This window comes from Magallana gigas, chromosome 7, assembly GCF_963853765.1.
Source record: "Magallana gigas chromosome 7, xbMagGiga1.1, whole genome shotgun sequence".
NCBI classification, from domain to species: domain Eukaryota; kingdom Metazoa; phylum Mollusca; class Bivalvia; order Ostreida; family Ostreidae; genus Magallana; species Magallana gigas.
Genome location: NC_088859.1, coordinates 733858 through 753503, shown reverse-complemented (window position 1 = coordinate 753503; position 19646 = coordinate 733858). Strand labels below are relative to the sequence as shown.

The 19646-nt window shown below is 40.0% G+C and overlaps 2 protein-coding genes across 2 annotated transcripts; one reads left to right on the top strand and one right to left on the bottom strand.

Moving 5' to 3' along the window:
- The first annotated feature begins 4946 nt into the window (after positions 1 to 4946).
- On the top strand, positions 4947 to 5732 carry LOC136270327 (uncharacterized). Its single transcript, XM_066067687.1, has one exon. The coding sequence runs from the start codon at positions 4947 to 4949 to the stop codon at positions 5730 to 5732; it is 786 nt and encodes a 261-aa protein (XP_065923759.1).
- Positions 5733 to 16433: 10701 nt separating this feature from the next.
- LOC136270325 (uncharacterized) lies at positions 16434 to 18737 on the bottom strand. Its single transcript, XM_066067684.1, has one exon. The coding sequence runs from the start codon at positions 18735 to 18737 to the stop codon at positions 16434 to 16436; it is 2304 nt and encodes a 767-aa protein (XP_065923756.1).
- Between the last annotated feature and the right edge of the window lie 909 nt (positions 18738 to 19646).

Here is a 19646-nt window from a genome sequence, read left to right as displayed (position 1 = left end):
GATACAGCCACCCTTGGATGAACACACAGTTACGTAAAATTAGCAACAGCAAACAGCGTGCATACACCAAAGCTAAAAGAACTAAAAACACTAAAGATTGGAGGCGCTACAAATTTCTCAAGGCAAAGCTACAGAAAGAATTTAGGATTGCTCATGGAAAATACATGGAAGACATCATAAGCACAGACCACAAGGAGCAACCGAAACGATTTTGGTCCTACATTAAGAGCAGGAAACAAGAATCCAGAGGCATTGTTACACTCAAAGACAAAGCTGGACTTCTCCACAGCGATACACCAACTAAAGCTTCAATCTTAAACCAGCAGTTTCAATCTGTCTACACCAAAGAAGACATACATAACATGCCACATATAGGACCAAGTTCATTCCCAACGATGGACAACATCAGAGTCAGCCAGGCGGGAGTTTACAAGCTACTCCGTGGACTAAGACCATTCAAAGCCACTGGGCCTGATGAAATTCCAGCCTATATACTCAAAGAAGCAGCTGAACACATATCACCATATCTGACCATAATTTACCAGAAATCTTTGGACACTGGAATTATTCCTGACGAATGGCGAGCTGCCAACATTGTCCAAGTCTTCAAAAAAGGAGAAAAGCACAAAGCTTCTAATTATCGGCCAGTCTCATTGACTTCAATATGCTGCAAACTATTGGAACATATTGTTCACAGCACCATCATGGATCACTTTGACCGCCACCAGATCCTTGTGACCATCAACATGGTTTCAGATCCAAAAGATCTTGTGAAACACAACTCCTGATAACACTAGACGAAATTGGCAAGAATTTAGACCAAGGGGAACAGACAGACATCATCCTGCTTGATTTCTCCAAAGCCTTTGACAAAGTGCCCCACAAGAGACTCCTCCCAAAAATGGACTATTACGGAATACGTGGAGTAACACTCAAATGGACACAAGACTTCCCAAGCAAGAGAACACAATCCGTATTGCTTGAAGGGCATAAGTCTGGCCCCCTAGACGTCATCTCAGGGTGCCTCAGGGAACATTCATCGGACACCTATTATTTCTGGCTTACATTAATGACCTGCCACAATCAACATCTTCTGAGGCAAGGTTATTTGCAGACGATTGCCTAGTTTATAGGAAAATAAAGAATGTGAAGGATAGCGAGACACTTCAAGACGACCTTAACAAACTCCAAGAGTGGGAATCACGATGGCAGATGAATTTCCATCCTGAGAAGTGCATCTTGATACGGATTACCAACAAAAGAAACCCACTGATAAGGAACTACCAACTACATGGTCACACACTAGATGCAGTCGAGCATGGAAAATACCTGGGAGTCACCATAAACCATGACATACAGTGGAAGGCACATATCAACCAGACAGTAGGCAAAGCATCAAGGACACTAGGCTTTCTGAGAAGGAACCTAGGACGGTGTAAACCAGAAGTCAAAGCCAACGCCTACATCACCATGGTCAGACCAACCCTGGAATACGCCTACACTGGATGGGACCCTTATCAAGATAACCTTGAAAAAGACCTACAACAAGTACAGAGAAGGGCAGCTAGGTTCGTGTACAATGAATACCAAGACGTATACCCAGGCTGTGTCAGCTCCTTAATGGATAGACTAAAATGGGAGCCTCTTAAAGATCGCCGCTGCAAAGACCGACTCACCATGGCATACAAGATCCGCAATAGATTGGTGGATATTGACCCCTCTAATTATTACAAACCCGGCGATTCAAGGACCAGAGGAGGCCAGCGCATACACCAACAGCGCACTCTAAAAGATCAATACAGGTACTCCTTCTTCCCAAGATCAACCAGGGAATGGAACACTCTACCGGATCCCAGATGTACAGTTTTATTCGAAAATAATTTTCTTGTAAATAGTTTTTATTAAGTGAGGAGGGAAGGCCTCATGATTTGACGAGCAAGAGTCATTTATACACTCAAGAAGAGTCCGACTCTGTACTGAAAGAAGAAGAAGAAGAAGAAGACAAACTTAAAATTGATAATTAAATGCTCAATATCGCACGTGGACTGTGCACGTATTTACTGGTTGTCTTGGAAGTAAAAAACACTTACCGAGATAAGAACAAATCACAGGGAAGCCAACCTTCACCCACCGAATAACCTTGTCAGTGTTAGGTATTAAAAACGTGGCGAAAGAGAAAGTTTAGCGATGACGTCAAAGGGACTTCCTCCATTCGGGGGCCCTACAAGGGATTTGGATTTGATTAGACGCTCAACACAGGGAAAAAGAGAGCGGTTGTATGTGTTTGATCTTTAAAACATCGACAGTAGCTATAACTTCTTACTTGTCCTTTATCTGTTTAACTGGCATTTCTCTCCAACAAATAAACACTTTTAAGACCTTGGGGGTATAGGTGATGATAAGCTGCTTACGTGTCATTATTTCTAATATGTAAACACACACACACACACACACACACACACACACACACACACACACACACACACACACACACACACACACACAGATATATATATATATATATATATATATATATATATATATATATATATATATATATATATATATATATATATATATAATTATACAGAGTAGATTCCTATTTAACTATTTTAACTTAATCCCATAAGAATTTGAGGTTTAAGTTAAATAAAACTTTTGTTGATATGATCTTTGCACAAAATCTCATCTTCTAACTCAGAAAAACTTTATTTCTACACTAAAATAATAAATTTTACCGAGTAGAAATTGCAAGATTACTTAAAATTTTCCTTGAAAAATCATGAAAGATTCCAGCTAACAAGATCAAATAAGTGCACATTCACTATTTATTGAAACAGATAGATACTGTAAACCAATTATCCCAAAAGAAAAACGTTCATGCTATGCTTGTAAATTATAAGTCGAAAATGAACAATATTTTGTACTTTATTGTCCTGTGTATGACATTCTTCGATTTCAAAATTGTGATATTTTTAATGATAAATTATACTGTGGTAGTGATATCAATCCCATTAAAGAAATTGTAAATACATGCGATTATAATACTACAAAACGTCTATTGTGTCTATTTATATAAATGCTTTATGCGTGTACCGGTATCCAACCCTACCTAGATCGCAACATATGGCCTGAGGAAAATAGCTGAAATATCCAAGAGCACATACGGAGCAGAGGTGTCCGAATTTATTTGCAGAAATGTCTACGTAGATGATGGCCTGACCTCCTGCCCCACTGCTGAAGAAGCCACGAGCTTGCTACAGAAAACTCAAGATGCCATGAAACAAAATGGCAATCTCAGACTTCATAAATTTGCTTCAAATAGCCCTATTGTGGTGGAAGCATTTGATCCTGAAGATCTTGCCAAAGGTGTCTACCAACTTGACCTAGAAGACGACCCTCCAATACAGCGAAGTCTTGGCATCAACTGGAATCTCGCAGACGACAACTTCCAATTCAGTATCTCGACAGACGACAAACCTTTGTCCAGAAGAGGTGTCCTATCAACAGTCAACAGCCTATATGATCCACTTGGTTTCCTGACACCTGTTATCATAATAGGGAGACATATCCTCAGGCAAATCGTCTCGGACACTTCAAATTAGGATGACCCATTGACAGAGCCTTTAAAGTCAGAGTGAACCACTGGAAGTCATCATTACAAGTCTTGGAGAACATCCACATACCACGTGTTACTACACCAAATCTGAGCAAGTCCCTAAAGAAGGAACTACTGACTTTTTGTGATGCCTCAGAAAAGGCAATTGCAGCCGTATCCTACATGAGGACAACCTATGAGGATGGATCCCAACAAGTAGGATTTGTATTACGAAAGTCGAAACTGGCACCTACATCGGGTCACACAATTCCACGACTTGAATTATGTGCAGCCGTTTTAGCGGTTGAAATAGCTCAAACAGTTCAAGACCATATTGACACTGAGTTTCAGGAAGTGAAATATTTCACGGACAGTCATGTTGTTTTAGGTTATATCCACAACGACACAAGGCGTTTCTTTGTCTATGTCTCCAATAGAGTGGAGAAAATAAGAAATCTTAGTCAACCTGAACAGTGGTCTTATGTACCTACAAGTCTTAACCCTGCTGATGAAGGCACCAGGGGGTTATCACCTCAAGATCTACAAAAATGTGCATGGTGGAATGGACCCTCCAGTTTCCTTGCCAAGATCCCTCACACACACACAAATGGTGAGACATTTGCGCCTGTGGATCCTCAGAATGACAAGGAAATTCGTAGCACCTGTTTGACAACTGAGTGTATGCCTACACTTGGAACTCACAGATTTGAAAGATTCCAAGATTGGAAACTCCTTGTTGAGAGTGTTGCTCTTTTGAAACGTTTCATTAAGCACAGAAAAGAAGACAAACCCAAGATTCGGTTAAAATCTGTTAACTCTTACAAGGCTGCTGAAATATGTATTATCAGAGCCGTTCAACAAGACATGTATTCTGAAGAAATTTCATGCTTACGCTCATCACAAAACTTACCAAGAAATAGCTCAATACTTTCACTAAACCCTGTCCTAGATGATGATGGCATCCTACGTGTTGGTGGACGATTGAAGATTGCTCCAGCTGACGTTGTCTGCGCACGACCTATACTTATACCTGGGAAATATTATATTACTACCCTGCTGATTGTCAAGTGTCTTCAGTCAGTTTATCACCAAGGTCGTTAATTCACAGAGGGCAAGTTGAGATCCAGTGGGTATTGGATAACGGGATGTAGACGTCTCGTTGTCTCGATCTTGCATAAGGGTGTGATTTGCCGGAGGATGCGACGACAATGTGAATCGCAGAAGATGCCTGACCTACCAGAAGATCGTTTGATTCCAGGTCAACCTCCTTTCACCTCTGTGGGCGTAGACATTTTCGGACCGTGGGGCGTCATTACACGTAAAACAAGAGGATCCTCTGCTCGAAGAGATGTCATCATCTTCATTTATAAATGCGCTAAGACGGTTCACCGCTATAAGAGGAAAAGTGAAGTTGTTTAGGTCAGATAGGGGTACAAACTTTGTTGGTGCCATAGATCCCTTACGCATAGATGCAATCTGTGTCGAAGATACCCCAGTGAAACAATACCTTTACAATGAAGGGACTGTATGGAAATTTAATTCGCCCCATGCTTCCCACATGGGTGGTGTGTGGGAAAGGCTCATCGGTGTGACACGTCGAATTCTCGACAGTATGCTACTAGATCATGGCAAAGTTGGACTGACTCACGAAGTTTTGGTCACTTTCCTAGCAGAAACGAGTGCAATTATAAATTCTCGTCCTCTGTCAGGTGTTTCATCGGATCCAGATTCACCATTCATTCTTACACCAAACATGTTACTTACGCAAAAAACGGATTCTATACATGAACGGATTTCCTGTGAGACAGATTCCAAAGACGTGTTGCGTGTCCAGTGGAAAAGAGCACAACATCTTGCGACCATATTCTGGGATAAGTGGGAAAAGGAATATCTACACACTTTACAGAACTGCAGGAAATGGCACCGGACAGAAAGGAATGTCCAGGTCAATGATGTCATCTTACTTAAAGATAAAGACGTGCATCGTAACGATTGGCCCTTAGGCATTGTCACCAAAGTGTTCCCTGGAGAAGATGATCTAGTGCGTAAAGTAGAGGTCAAGGTTAGCCGGAATGGAAGCGTTTCTTCATACATCCGACCAGTGACCGAGATTGTTGTTCTTCTCGAGCAGTAATGGACTTTAGTTGTTCTTGTTCTTGCGAAATTCAGGCATTTGTGTACTTTTGAAATCTGTATGACTATTTAGTTTTTATCATATACAGTATGTGTAATTGAAACTCAATTTATGATAACTATGTGTCAAAATATTTCTTAGGTTAAGTGAAAATAATTTAAGTTTGATGTTAGATCATTAATATATCAGTTCCGTCTCCGGAATAATTTTTAATTTTGTCCGGATTTGTGTTTTTCTTTTATAATATAGATACATATTAATAATAACATTGTACAAATAATAATATAATAATAATATTGTACAAACGTTTTGCGTTAGCTTCAACATGTGCTTCCGAGCACGATTCTTACATTGTATGTCTCATATATAGCAAGATTTATCATAGTGGAGTCTGTCTCTGCACAGCGTAAGTGTTAATCATGATATTTTCTTAATGATAAGTTTGTAATTATAGGTTATTTACTAGTCCAAATATATAAAACAATGCTACTATTTAAATAGTAAGAGGAAATTCGGAGTGAACTTTTCGTGGTACAGATTTGTACAATTCATACATATTTTCCTGTCTTTTAACATAACTACAAAGTATTCTAAATATATTGATGCATTTCATACACATGTATTTGGATCTTTGATACATCTGTAAACTTTATAACTTCTGTATTTCCCTACATATGTTTTTGTGTGACAAATGTTTATTGTGAAATTGTGTCATGATATTGAGTGCATACTGTTTACATTTTGATAAGTCATTAAAGTTAAGAAAGTTATATTTTATACTTATGGGATATATCCTGTTTAAATTACTCATTTTGTAGGGAATTTCTGTTTAATTTTAGAAAGTACGGTCACCAATAACTGTCACAATTCAGCATGGTTTTTTTTAGGTATTGTTATTTGAGATTGAATTGTAATAGTGTGTTTTGTTATTTTCAGTTTTCTTACCATTTGGGCATAATCCAATAAAGTAAATCACGTTTACTTTGATGCCTTTGGGGTTGTTACTAGCGGTATAAATCTCCGGATTAAAGACTGCATAGTTCGCCTAGGTTTTTTGGCCCCAGGGCCTGGTTATGTCGATAAAATACGAACCTTTTAGCGTCTAATTAGATAACTATTCATGATTTTTGGGGTGATATCTATCACAACCTGACGAGATAAAATCTGAAATCTTGAAAAATTTTGTTGCTTTGACCAATACTGCCACAATTACATAACTTTTAGTCTAGCTAGCTCTCCATCAATGACATTAAATGCTAAATAATGTATATATAGATTTAGGAGTTGATTTAAATTACTAAAATAAATTAAAAGTACCAAAAGGTAAGAATTATTTGTCTATTTCTAAGAATAGCACATTGAATTATATTTACATCTACCGAGTATGATTTCCTATTACGGAAACCTATAGTTATTTCATAGCTCTATAAAATAGCTAAGAAAACTGACAGTACTGAAATCTACACGCCCCCCTTATCGAAACCTACAGCGACCTAAAAAGACTCACGACTTACGGATTGCACGAAATAATTATGATAGTGTCGTCTCAAATTCCCATAGGGGATGATTTGCCTGGGATATTTTAGCTAACGTACTGCTATACATTAACATTAATTAGCGAATTTTACTTACTTTTTACAATCAATTATTAATCAGCTAAAAAGATTTAAATATAAACAATAAAATGCTTTCTTTGGTGATTAATGCGGGTTGTACTTACGCTCTTAGGGGAACGGAGTCCATTTGAAAGTAAACAATGTGTTTTTTTAGAAATGGAAAATTTCTTATCCAGGTAATGTTTCGTACTTTAAATTTATTTCAGTAATTATTATAGTGGGCTTTTATCGCAGAAGAGATTCAATATCTTACAGCTGAATATTAAATAACTATAAAGTAAACTCTTATTGTTTTGTGCTAAACATATCCCGATTAATTGTAGGTAGCATAACTATCTAGGAAATGCACCGTTTCCCGATATAAATGAAGCCCCTTCATAAAGGCCCATGTAACAGCACTCTTCTTTTCTTCCAGATCAATTTTGTACTTTTAGGGTGCATTCGTAAAGTCGGTTAGATAGCTTTAAGATGAATCCTAATTTGCCTGTTTGCAGTATGGATATATTTGGTAGATCAACATCGTCTACTGTCAAATAACAGGTAGACGTTGAAGATATCCTAGACCAGTTCTAATGTTTATTACACGAGAGCCTACTCAAGGCGATAAAGAATCTTTTAAAACGCCTCATCTCAAATAACTCTTAAACAAAATCAACACCTCTCTCAGCTTACTTGATCTCTCTACCGGGCTGTTATTGGCACTACATGAACGAGATGATATGGATGTGTAACAGATGATATCACCTATTTAAAACACTTTTTTATTTCCTACACATGCGTAATGTTAACAACAGCATATTGTATAAGAACTTATCTCTTTAAATATTCACAAGAGTCACTATATCACAATGTGCATATGGTATTTTCATAATTCTTGTCTTGTACCAATAAAAATTTTTTAAGAAAAGGGATATGACAACGCAGATGTGCAGTTGATTTAACGTAAAAATACAATGCTTATGTGTAAATTAATGTTTGAGGTTTGCTGGAATTTTGTTTACTTTGCTATTTTTACAAAGAAAAGGACTGTCAGATATATAGAATGTAGATTTGTCAAGACGAATGAAGTATTAGTAATATAGCAATGTAGGAATAGTAATGTAGCAATTTACCATCATCAACTGCTTATGGGTTTATGTATCTAAGCTTTTTCGTTATGCAAGAGCATGCTCTACATACGAACAATTTATTAAACGAGGCAAGTTAATCACAAACAAGTTGTCTGAACATGAATAACAAGAACCTCGATTAAACTTCATCTTTATACAAGTTCTAAGGTCGATACAATGACCTTGTCAGCAAGTACATTTCTATTAGGACATATGCTGACTGACGTTTAATTAATTTTCATACTTGTTTAACCATTATTTATACATCGGACTGACTTCAGACTGACTACGGTTTATCTTCCGTTTTTCGCGATCTTGACAATGAGCACACGGCGGGTGCGACCGGTCAACAGGGGATGCTCATTTTTCCTTGTACTTGATCCCACCTGTATATTATAATTGGTCCGTGACGCTCTGCTTTAAATTCGTATTACGCTTTATAATTTTTGAGACTGTTGACAGATTGCCATTGTCATTTTTCATCACATGTTAATTATAGAACGCCTTTTTAAAACATGCAAATAAATATTAATCCCATTTTAAAAGTGTAAATCGACTTGTAAAATACTAAAATAGTTCACGTGATAATCGACCTTTAAAATACAACAAGCAGTCTACAACTACAACACAGGATAAAGGATAAAGCTCTGCCATTCAGTCTACTGAAATATGACTGAAAGGTAACTAAAAGGTAAAGGAAAATCAAAGTTATGCATTCAGTCACTTTTCCGGATTATCCTGTGTAAAATACATCTAGATAGTAAAGAGATTGTCTGACATAGATATATTTCTTTTTTACCATGTTTTTTAAAACACAACAAACATTGCAACCGTAAGGAGAGTCTGATTGATGGAGATACTTCTATTGAAAATGTCCGGGAACATATATCATTCAACGCAAATAAGGACTGTAATACATAGGTATTATTCCATTGAACCCGTCCTGTTACATACGACAAAATAAAAAGTGTAATACATAGATATTTTCCGATTGATCATGCCAAGACCCGTGAAATACAACAAACAAACAAAAAGAATGAAAGATGGAGATTCAACTATTGAACATATCGGGCAAAATACGATATTCAAAGTGTAAAAAAAGGCTTTAATACATGCACATGGAGATCATCAATTGAACATATCCTGCAAAATACAACATCAAGTGTTAACAGTGTAATAAAAAAGAATCTCCTTTTAACTATATCCTGTAAAATACAACATACAACATACAACGTAAAGACAGCATAACATATAGATTCTTCTGTTAAACATGGCTTCGGAGTAAAGAGAATTACATATAGTTAGTATAGTACAACGTAAAGAGACGCCATTGTAAAGAGGGTTAAATTCTTAAAAATGTTTTGTTGAAATGTCCAGAAAGTACAACATACATTTTAAATAGAGTCATATGAATATCTTAATTGCCCAATCTGATCTTTAGCAGTGAGTGTTACGTTATTAACATTTATTCAATCTGGGCTCTTATGAAAACATAATATAGGCAAGAAGAAACTTATCTATATTTGGCTACACGAAGTTTTATTCATCAATTTTTTACAACATATATCCATTAACGTACACTAATTGCGGTGATAAATGATCATGGGTAAGATTCACGAATTACTAACATCATGTTTATGAATCGATATCGTAACAAAGCGTTCCTGAAAATTACGAGCGCAATTTGACAAAGAAATAAAAAAAATCAGTTATAGTTCATTTCTGACTTTTATAACAAAACTCGATCAAAATCGAACACACATTATCACATATCTTTCATGTTTCGGCCCAGCCCATTGACGATCAAATTTAACTCCTTCTGTCCCTCTGTTCGTTTAGTTACGTTACAGTATTTAGAAAAACTTGTCTCTATAATGTTCGAGAAAAATCAGCATGCTCTTAAATCTGATTCTTCGATAGAACTTCCTCTGCCTAAGTAAACTCAAACTTGGCTTTAAATCGCTTTGTTTTCAAATTTCTAACCACTCTGACACTTCAACGGAGATAGAAATATTCCACGAAAATTCATTATTTTTTTTTAGTTGTTCAAGTGAATTTTCTTTACTTTTCACTTTATTATAATAAAAAGATAACAGGTGGTGAAAACGAACAGTGTTCAAATTTAAAAGTCCAAAGAAAAATTACAAAACAAGAGCAAAGCAAAAACAATTGACCACTAAAATTTTAGAGGTAGGATTAGGTGCCATGGCTGAGTAAGCATCCTCTGCTGACCGGTCTTACCCTCCGTGTGCTCTTCGTCGTAATAGGAAAAAAACGGTAAAGTCCGTACCCCATTATTATTATGCTCAATTATGAATTATTGTTTGACAATTATAGTATGAAAAACGTCAGTCAGCATTCGAAGTAGCGGAAGATTGTATTTGCTGGCAATGTCGTTGTATCAAACATAAAATTTACGAAATGATGACCTCAATCGAGATTATAAATACCTCAAACAAATTTTACTTATTTACATTTAGAAAGTAATATTAAATATATATTCAAAAGAATTATTAACCTTTACTACAATGTGAAATGTTGTGTAAAATATTGGTTTTCACTTACATTATTGAGGGAACAGACTCCATTTTGAAGGTGAACAACACATATGGTGGAAACCCTTTGCTATTATTAAATGTGAAAATTTTCTTACCCGGTAATTTTTGCACTTCGTTTTATTCAAATGGGTTGATCTCTTCAAAAGTTTGTTTAAATGCCTTATGCAAATACATGTGTGTAACTTAAAAAGAAATCGATGGTTGTTATTTAAATGTGTTTTCATAAATAGCTTTTGATTAAAAAAATGGTTTTATTATCGGCAGCAATCTTACCTCTGAGAGAGAGAGAGAAAGAGAGAGAGGGAGAGAGAGAGAGAGAGAGAGAGAGTTTAACCATTCTGTTAACACTTACATAATGTCAATAGATAGACTTCCTTAGGACAAATCCCTTACTTTCATTTGAAACAAAATAGAAATAAAATAATAATGTATCCAATAATACCATAAAATTATCTAATCGTGTAATAAAAGTATTTAATCTTGCAATCAAATAATTCAGAAACCAAATTATTGCTGCTTATGTTTTTGTTCAGGCATTATTTAACATAACTTTAAAAGACATATACTGTACGTTGAAATCTAGCATTTTCTCCACTACTATCATAACAATATACCTGTTTCACCAAGAACTATTGCCATAAATAAATAAATATAAATAACACCGAATATTTAATCAGCCAATACGCAGATGACTCAGCATTAACGTTGGCTGATGATCCTGATAGTTTAAATGCCGCTCTTGACTGTATAGATTCTTTTGCGCACTGTTCTGGTCTTAGAGCAAACTTTGATAAAACACAAGCATTATGGATTTGGGTAAAAAGGGGCTGTGGTGAGGAATACCAAACTAACCACCAGCTATATTGGAATCACGAAGGAAAGTTCAAGCTGCTAGGTATCATATATGATTTACAAAAGGTTGATTTTACTAAAGATAATCTTACAGAAAAAATTAGCTCTATGAAAAAACTGCTGCATGACTGGGGTTATAGAAACCTTCAATTTTTGGTAAGATCACTGTTGTCAAAACGCTTGCATTACCGATATTAGTACAGTGTTTATCTGTTCCTACCGGACCCAAAAACAGAACAATTTGAAGAAATCCAAAAAATTATTTTTAAATTTGGGACGGTTAATTTGATAAAATCAGCCGAAATATTATGATTAATGACAAGCATAAGGGGGGGGGGGTTGAAAGTTCCACATATTCTTTCTTTCGCAAAAAGTCTTAAACTTACGTGGGTCAAAAAATTGCTTGGATCCACAATGTAAATCCTCATGGAAAATTTTAATAGCGGATAAACTCGAAAAGTGGGGATACTCAAATATATGGCAACTTCGGAGAGAAGGCTTGTCGACTGCCATGCAAGTTTTTAATAATTTTTGGCAAAGCGTAATGCAAGCTTGGAGCGAAATCATACAGCATCCTACCACAGCCCCATCAGAAAGTCTACGCCAGCCACTATGGCACAACAATGAAATATTAATTAATAAACAACGTGTTTGTAAATCTCATTGGATCAAAAAGGGGATATTCTTTTCCAATAATCTTATCAATGACAACGGTAATTTTCTTTCTCTCGAATACTTTCAAGACAAATTCAATGTTCATACTAATTTTTTAACTTATAATGGGTTAATATCAGCCATCCCAAAACATTGAAAAGAATTGATAAAGAATGTCACGAGAGAAGAAATATTGTAACGTGCAAGGGGGTCACTGCCTGTGATCCCCGCGGGCCCGTACCCGAGATAGAATCGGATAGCCCTGATTGCTGCCAATATTTACAAGTGCAGACTTTAATCACCGCTCCTGCACATATATAGGGACTCAACGTTACGCAGGCAGGGATGACCGCACACCTACGCAACTGAACAGGTACCAACGTTAACGCAAGCAGGGATGACCGCACACTTGCGCCAACAACGCAACCTAACGCAAGCAGGGAGTGCCGCACACTTGCGCTAGAAAGGCCAGAACACCAGCAGGGATGACCACACACTAGTGCTCCGCCGCAACCACCACCAATACAAGCAGGGATGACCGCACACTTGTATTAATGCGATACAAAGCAGGGATGACCGCACACTCTGTATCGTTGGTTAAATCACACGAAGATTAGAAAGAGCAGGGATGTCCGCACACTCAATCTAGCCGTACCTGTTCAAGTTTTACCCCAAACAGTCGTTGTCGTAACGCATTTGACACTGTCCCTATATATGTGCCGGACTAAAATAATTTGTGGTCTCTAAAAACGTGAAATCAAAAATAAACAAACTAACCCAACCTAATCCAAAACTACATATGCAAAACACCTTAGTTATATTAAATATTTATTATTGTATAAAAATAATTAGCAAACTCATTGGTTATTATTGGAAGCATTAATTAAATCATCAGAAATCAATAAATTAAGGGCAATAACTCAATACAGTAATACATGTACAAAAAGACTAATGAAAAATAGCTGCCTGCTTCATTACCCCCACCTCAGAATTTTGCGTCCTCGCAAAACTAAAAACTAAAACTATGACCCCTTCTTCACAAAAAGGTGAAGTTGCATCCAAAATGAAAATAACCCTAAAATAAAATCATAAAAAAAAAATCTCTAGTCTTTATCTTCCGGACTAGGTTCACACAGCCCAACTACGTATATACACATCGACACGTAAAAGGTCCATCATCACTGACACTGCTTTGTTTGTGGCTCAGCAGTATGCGCAAGTTTAAGCGAACTTATAACACATAGTCATCATGCCAGCGCGGCGCGCGGCGCTTGCGTGCTGTGGCCAGACTTTCATTGTGGGTAACAGGGTACTTCTCACCCTGATCATTCAGATCATCTGCCAATTCAAGCCTTGTCTCAAGACTTTCCGCATCTAACGGCATGTACATATTCTCAGACAATGAACGTGTGTCATCGGCTTCATCATATAACTTCTGGGGAAGCTGTAGGCGAATTCTATCTGTATGTATCACTTGGGCTCTTCCCCGCCTTCCACAATTGACTTCATACAGGAGATCGGAGATTGGTTTTACGATCGAATATGGCCCTCTCCAGTACGTCGTCAGCTTCGAGGAGTGACCCACTTTGCGCTGGGGAAAATAGACATACACAGCGTCGCCTTTTGCAAATTTCTGCCAATGTAGCTTGGTATCATGGTAGCGTTTCTGACGCCGCATTTCCCCGTCTACATGATCTCGTACTGCAGCATGTGCCTCCTGCATCCTTTCCTTCAATTCCCATGCCCATTTATGCTGAGGAATGTCTGTGATAGTGTTTGGCGTTTCGTACATAATGTCTAACGGAGTCGCAACTTCACGTCCTAGCATTAGTAGGTTCGGCGTACATCCAGTTGTCTCATGTTCGGCAGATCGATATGCCATCATCAAGTACGGGAGGTGAGTATCCCAATCCCGCTGATGATCGTCAACATATGCGCGCAGCATGCTGGCCAGTGTCTTATTGAATCTTTCCACCATGCCATCCGACTGGGGGTGGTATGGCGTCGTGCGCGTCTTCTTGATACCCAAGAGTTTGCACATCTCGCTGAAAAGCTGACTCTCATACTGGGCACCCTGGTCTGAGTGAATTACGTATGGAACTCCAAAGTGAGTGATGACTTGTTCCACGATGATGCGCGCCACTGTCTCTGCCTCCATGTTACGCATAGGAAAACATTCCGTCCACTTGGAGAAATAATCAGAGATGACAAGTATATACTTGTTACCCTTGGCTGTCATTGGCAACTCTCCAAGGATATCAGTAGCAATGCGTTCCATAGGAGCTCCAGCTTTGGCAATCTGCATTGGCGCCCTTTTATGCTTCAATGGTCCCTTAGTTCGAGTGCATTGGTCGCATCCGGCTATGTACGTTCTCACATCCTCCTGCAAACCAGGCCAGTAGTACCTCTGTCGAAGTTTTGCTAGTGTTTTACGCACTCCTAAATGTCCCGAAGACCGGTTATCATGACTCAGGAACAGGGCATTTCTCCTCTCCGAGTAGGGAAGTATTGCTTGCATTGTGGACGTTTTGTCAGAATTCCTCCACCTTCGGTACAAAATGCCGTCTTGCGCTTCTAAGGACAAGAACTGTGACCACAGAGACTTCAAAAACCTGCCCTCTCCGCTGACTACGTCAAAGTCAGGCTTGGCGAGATTGGTCACCCAGTCTTTGACTTGTTTGATTTGCGGGTCTTGGTCTTGTAAGCTACGCAGAGTGTCACCTCCCGATTCGGCCTTTACATGGGCGATGTCAGTGGAGCGCTCCCAATCGCTGGTAAAACCACACTGCTTGCACGGAATACGGCTGAGCGCATCTGCGTTTCGATGCTGGCTTCCAGGTCGATGCTCAATCGTCATGTCAAACACACTCAACACTTCTAGCCAGCGCGCGAGTTGCCCCTCCGGATTTTTGAATCGCATCAGCCAGCGTAGGGATCCATGGTCCGTGCGCACTGTAAATCGCTTGCCATACAGATAATGCTTAAAGTATTTACAAAAATGCACCACTGCCAGAAGTTCCTTCCTTGTTACACAATATTGCTTTTCAGCCTTTGAAAGAGTCCGGCTGGCATAGGCGATTGGACGTTCTTTGCCATCAATAACCTGTGAAAGCACGGCACCAATGGCAAAGTTGCTGGCATCTGTATCCAGGTTAAATGGTTTGGTAAAGTCTGGCATAGCTAGAATTGGTGCGTTGCATAATCGACCCTTCAGCTCGGCGAAGGCTTCCTGGCATTCTTTAGTCCACACGAACGCGTTGCCCTTTTCCGTTAATTTCGTCAATGGCTTTGCCTTTTCTGCGAACTTGTCTATAAATCTCCGATAATATCCGCAGATGCCGAGAAACGAACGGACCTCCGTCACGTTACAGGGTTCTGGCCAGTCTTTGACTGCTTGCACCTTCTCTGGATCAGTGGAGATGCCATGCTCCGTTATAACATGCCCAAGGTATAGGACCCTGCGCGAAAACAGAACACATTTCTTCGGCTTGAGCTTCAGGCCTGCAGCTACGATGCGGTCGAATACCCTTGTAAGGTTTTCTATCATCTGTTCAAACGTTTTCCCAACTACTATAACATCGTCCAAGTATATCAAACATATCTCCCATTGTAGTCCTGCCATAACGGTCTCCATTAATCGTTGGAAAGTTGCTGGCGCGCAGCTGAGCCCAAATGGCATCTTCCGGAATTGAAAAAGACCTTTGCGGGTAACGAAGGCAGTCTTTGGACGGTCCTCTTCTTTAACGGATACTTGCCAGTACCCGGAGCACAGGTCTAAAGTTGAAAACCAAGCATTCCCAGAGAGATTGTCGAGGGACTCGTCGATGCGTGGCAGAGGGTATGCATCTTTGATTGTCACGCCGTTTAGTTTCCTGTAGTCGACACAAAAACGAGTGCTCCCGTCCTTTTTCTTCACGAGCCTACTCCCGCTGCCCATGGACTAGAAGAGGGTTCTATCACTCCGTCCTGAAGCATTCCCTCTACATGTTTGTTCATTTCTTCAGCCGCATGGAAGGGAACCCGTCGTAATGGTTCTTTGATAGGGTGAGCACCGCCAACATCAATTTCATGCTCAACAATGCTGGTTGTCCCAAGATCCGAGTCTGTTAAAGCAAATGCGTGCGTGTATTGACAGAGAAATTTACGCACTAGTAACCGCTGGTCATCTGTCAGATCAGCACTACACCTTCTCAGGAGTTCCTCCAATTTTTCGTCGAGTTTGGTATTATGCGCCTGTTCCCTTACACTCTGCACAGGACGACAGAAGGACAGTTCAGCGACATGCGTTCCACTGTATATGGTGCGCTGCTCTGGTCCTATGTTTAATACGCGGATTGGCACAATGCTGTTTCCTTTCACTAAGGTTCTTCCAACCAGTGTACCTGAGGCAACAAATTTCTCGTTAGGCTCAACCAAGTAGTCTTGACTCCCAATGTTTTGGCCTTCCTCAATGCATACCTTTCCACCAATGAGCACCTCTTGGTTTGCCGGAATGGTTACTGTGTTCACTGCAACAACGTGATAACATCCATATATTCCCTCCTTCAAGAGAGTGTGGGGAAAACCATCAATGGTCAAGATGCTTCGCTGTATATCTATGCAACAGCTGTGTCGCTCAAAGAAGTCGAGGCCTAAGATCCCATCTAGACCTAGATCAGCTACGACAGCTTCAATTCTTGTGTTGAGTGTACTGCATTTGGCTGGGAAGTTGCCTCTACCACGAATGCGAAGGCAGTTACCACCTGCATCAAGAATCTGTCGCTTCATGTCCTTTAACACTGGTTTGTCATTATCTGAAACCTTAGACAGCAAGTCCGTAGATATAAGGGTCAGGGTAGCTCCAGTATCTACCAAAAGTTTGGCCACTACACCGCATATCTCCATCTTTAAAAACAAGCCAGCGTCTGAACCCACGGTGTTTGCGCCAATGGAGGCTGTCCCATTAGTCTTGTTCTGCATCTGATTAGAATTTGCCTCAGCTCTCCTTCCATATCTTCGATTCCCGCTTTCACTACTAATGGTAGAATTCTCTCTCAGTCTGTTATCTCTGTAGCCCTTACAGTCTTTCCGAATATGACCTGGCTTTCTGCAATAATAGCACAATTTCTGCTGCTCCTGCGCTCTGGGCCTTAACTGCGCATCGCCCCCACCTTGTCTCTTTAAAGACTTCACCTCTAACTGTAGCGAGTCTATCTTTGCGTTGAGAGCATCTATCGTCTTGGCCAATGTATCATTTTCTGGATCTGGGGCAGTGGGACGAGCATAGCCTTTTCTCTCAGCTCTATTGTACGCCTCTAGCTCCACGGCCAGTTGAATTGCATCATTCAGATGCCTGGGGCGGGACTGTTTTATGCGAATGCGCATCTCTGAATCAACCAGTGCGTCTACGAATTGGTCTTTGGCCAACGTTTCCCTAATCTCCGCAGAGGCAGTAGGGTATGCCAAATAGGCGAGCCGCTGGATGGCTTGGCCTAGCTCGGGAAGAGTCTCACCCGCTCTCTGACGTCTTTCTCTCATCTGGACTCTATAGAGCTCGGTTTGGCTAGGCGGCGCAAATCGATCCTCCAAAGCTTGAACGAGGGAATCAAAATCAGGTTTTGTACCTCTTGGCATATTTCCCAAGACTCCCTGCGCATTGCCACGTAAGGAAACTGCCAGGTATAAACCTTTAGTGGCATAACTCCAGCCGTTGATGTCGGCGCAGGCTTCAAAATGCGCATGGTAATCAAGCCAAGGGCCGCTTCCATCATATGTAGCTGGCTTGATAGATTGCTTGGCAATGGCATTGTCTGTCTCATTTCCTCTTGCAGGGCTTTCAAATCTCACCCGAGATCGTCTGCGCGTCACGCCGGGTAAGAGCGAGTCGGCCTGCCAATTCAGATCTGGCTGGTGCGTGGCACCAGAGCCGCTAGCAAATGGCCTATGCCCGATGCTGCTTTCTACTTTCCTCTCTGACTCTTCGTAGAGCTCATAGGAATCAGAGAACTGGTCGTTGCTGCGCGGGTGCGCTTCTGTTCTCTTGTTAGAGCGAAGTCCGGAAAAAGCCCCCGTCTCATACGACAACTCTCCTTTCTTCTGAGAAGTATCCGAAGCTCTGCGCATAGTGTCTACCCCAGAATCTCTGCTTGGCGTTGAGGTCTTCAGGATGTCGCTGCGCTCACGCATCTCTGCGATCTTCTCCTCCAAGAACGATATTTCTTTGTCGACGTCTTCCATTCTTTCCGCAGCAATTGCAGGGTATCCCACCGCTGCCACCAAATTTTATGTAACGTGCAAGGGGATCACTGCCTGTGATCCCCGCGGGCCCGTACCCGAGATAGAATCGGATAGCCCTGATTGCTGCCAATATTTACAAGTGCAGACTTTAATCACCGCTCCTGCACATATATAGGGACTCAACGTTACGCAGGCAGGGATGACCGCACACCTACGCAACTGAACAGGTACCAACGTTAACGCAAGAAGGGATGACCGCACACTTGCGCCAACAACGCAACCTAACGCAAGCAGGGAGTGCCGCACACTTGCGCTAGAAAGGCCAGAACACCAGCAGGGATGACCACACACTAGTGCTCCGCCGCAACCACCACCAATACAAGTAGGGAAGACCGCACACTTGTATTAATGCGATACAAAGCAGGGATGACCGCACACTCTGTATTGTTGGTTAAATCACACGAAGATTAGAAAGAGCAGGGATGTCCGCACACTCAATCTAGCCGTACCTGTTCAAGTTTTACCCCAAACAGTCGTTGTCGTAACGCATTTGACACTGTCCCTATATATGTGCCGGACTAAAATAATTTGTGGTCTCTAAAAACGTGAAATCAAAAATAAACAAACTAACCCAACCTAATCCAAAACTACATATGCAAAACACCTTAGTTATATTAAATATTTATTATTGTATAAAAATAATTAGCAAACTCATTGGTTATTATTGGAAGCATTAATTAAATCATCAAAAATCAATCAAGGGCAATAACTCAATACAGTAATACATGTACAAAAAGACTAATGAAAAATAGCTGCCTGCTTCAATATATGATGGCAATATTGAAAAACTAAGAAAGGCGCAAAAGGTATCAACACTTTTTTACCCTATATTTTTATCATCTGTCGCCG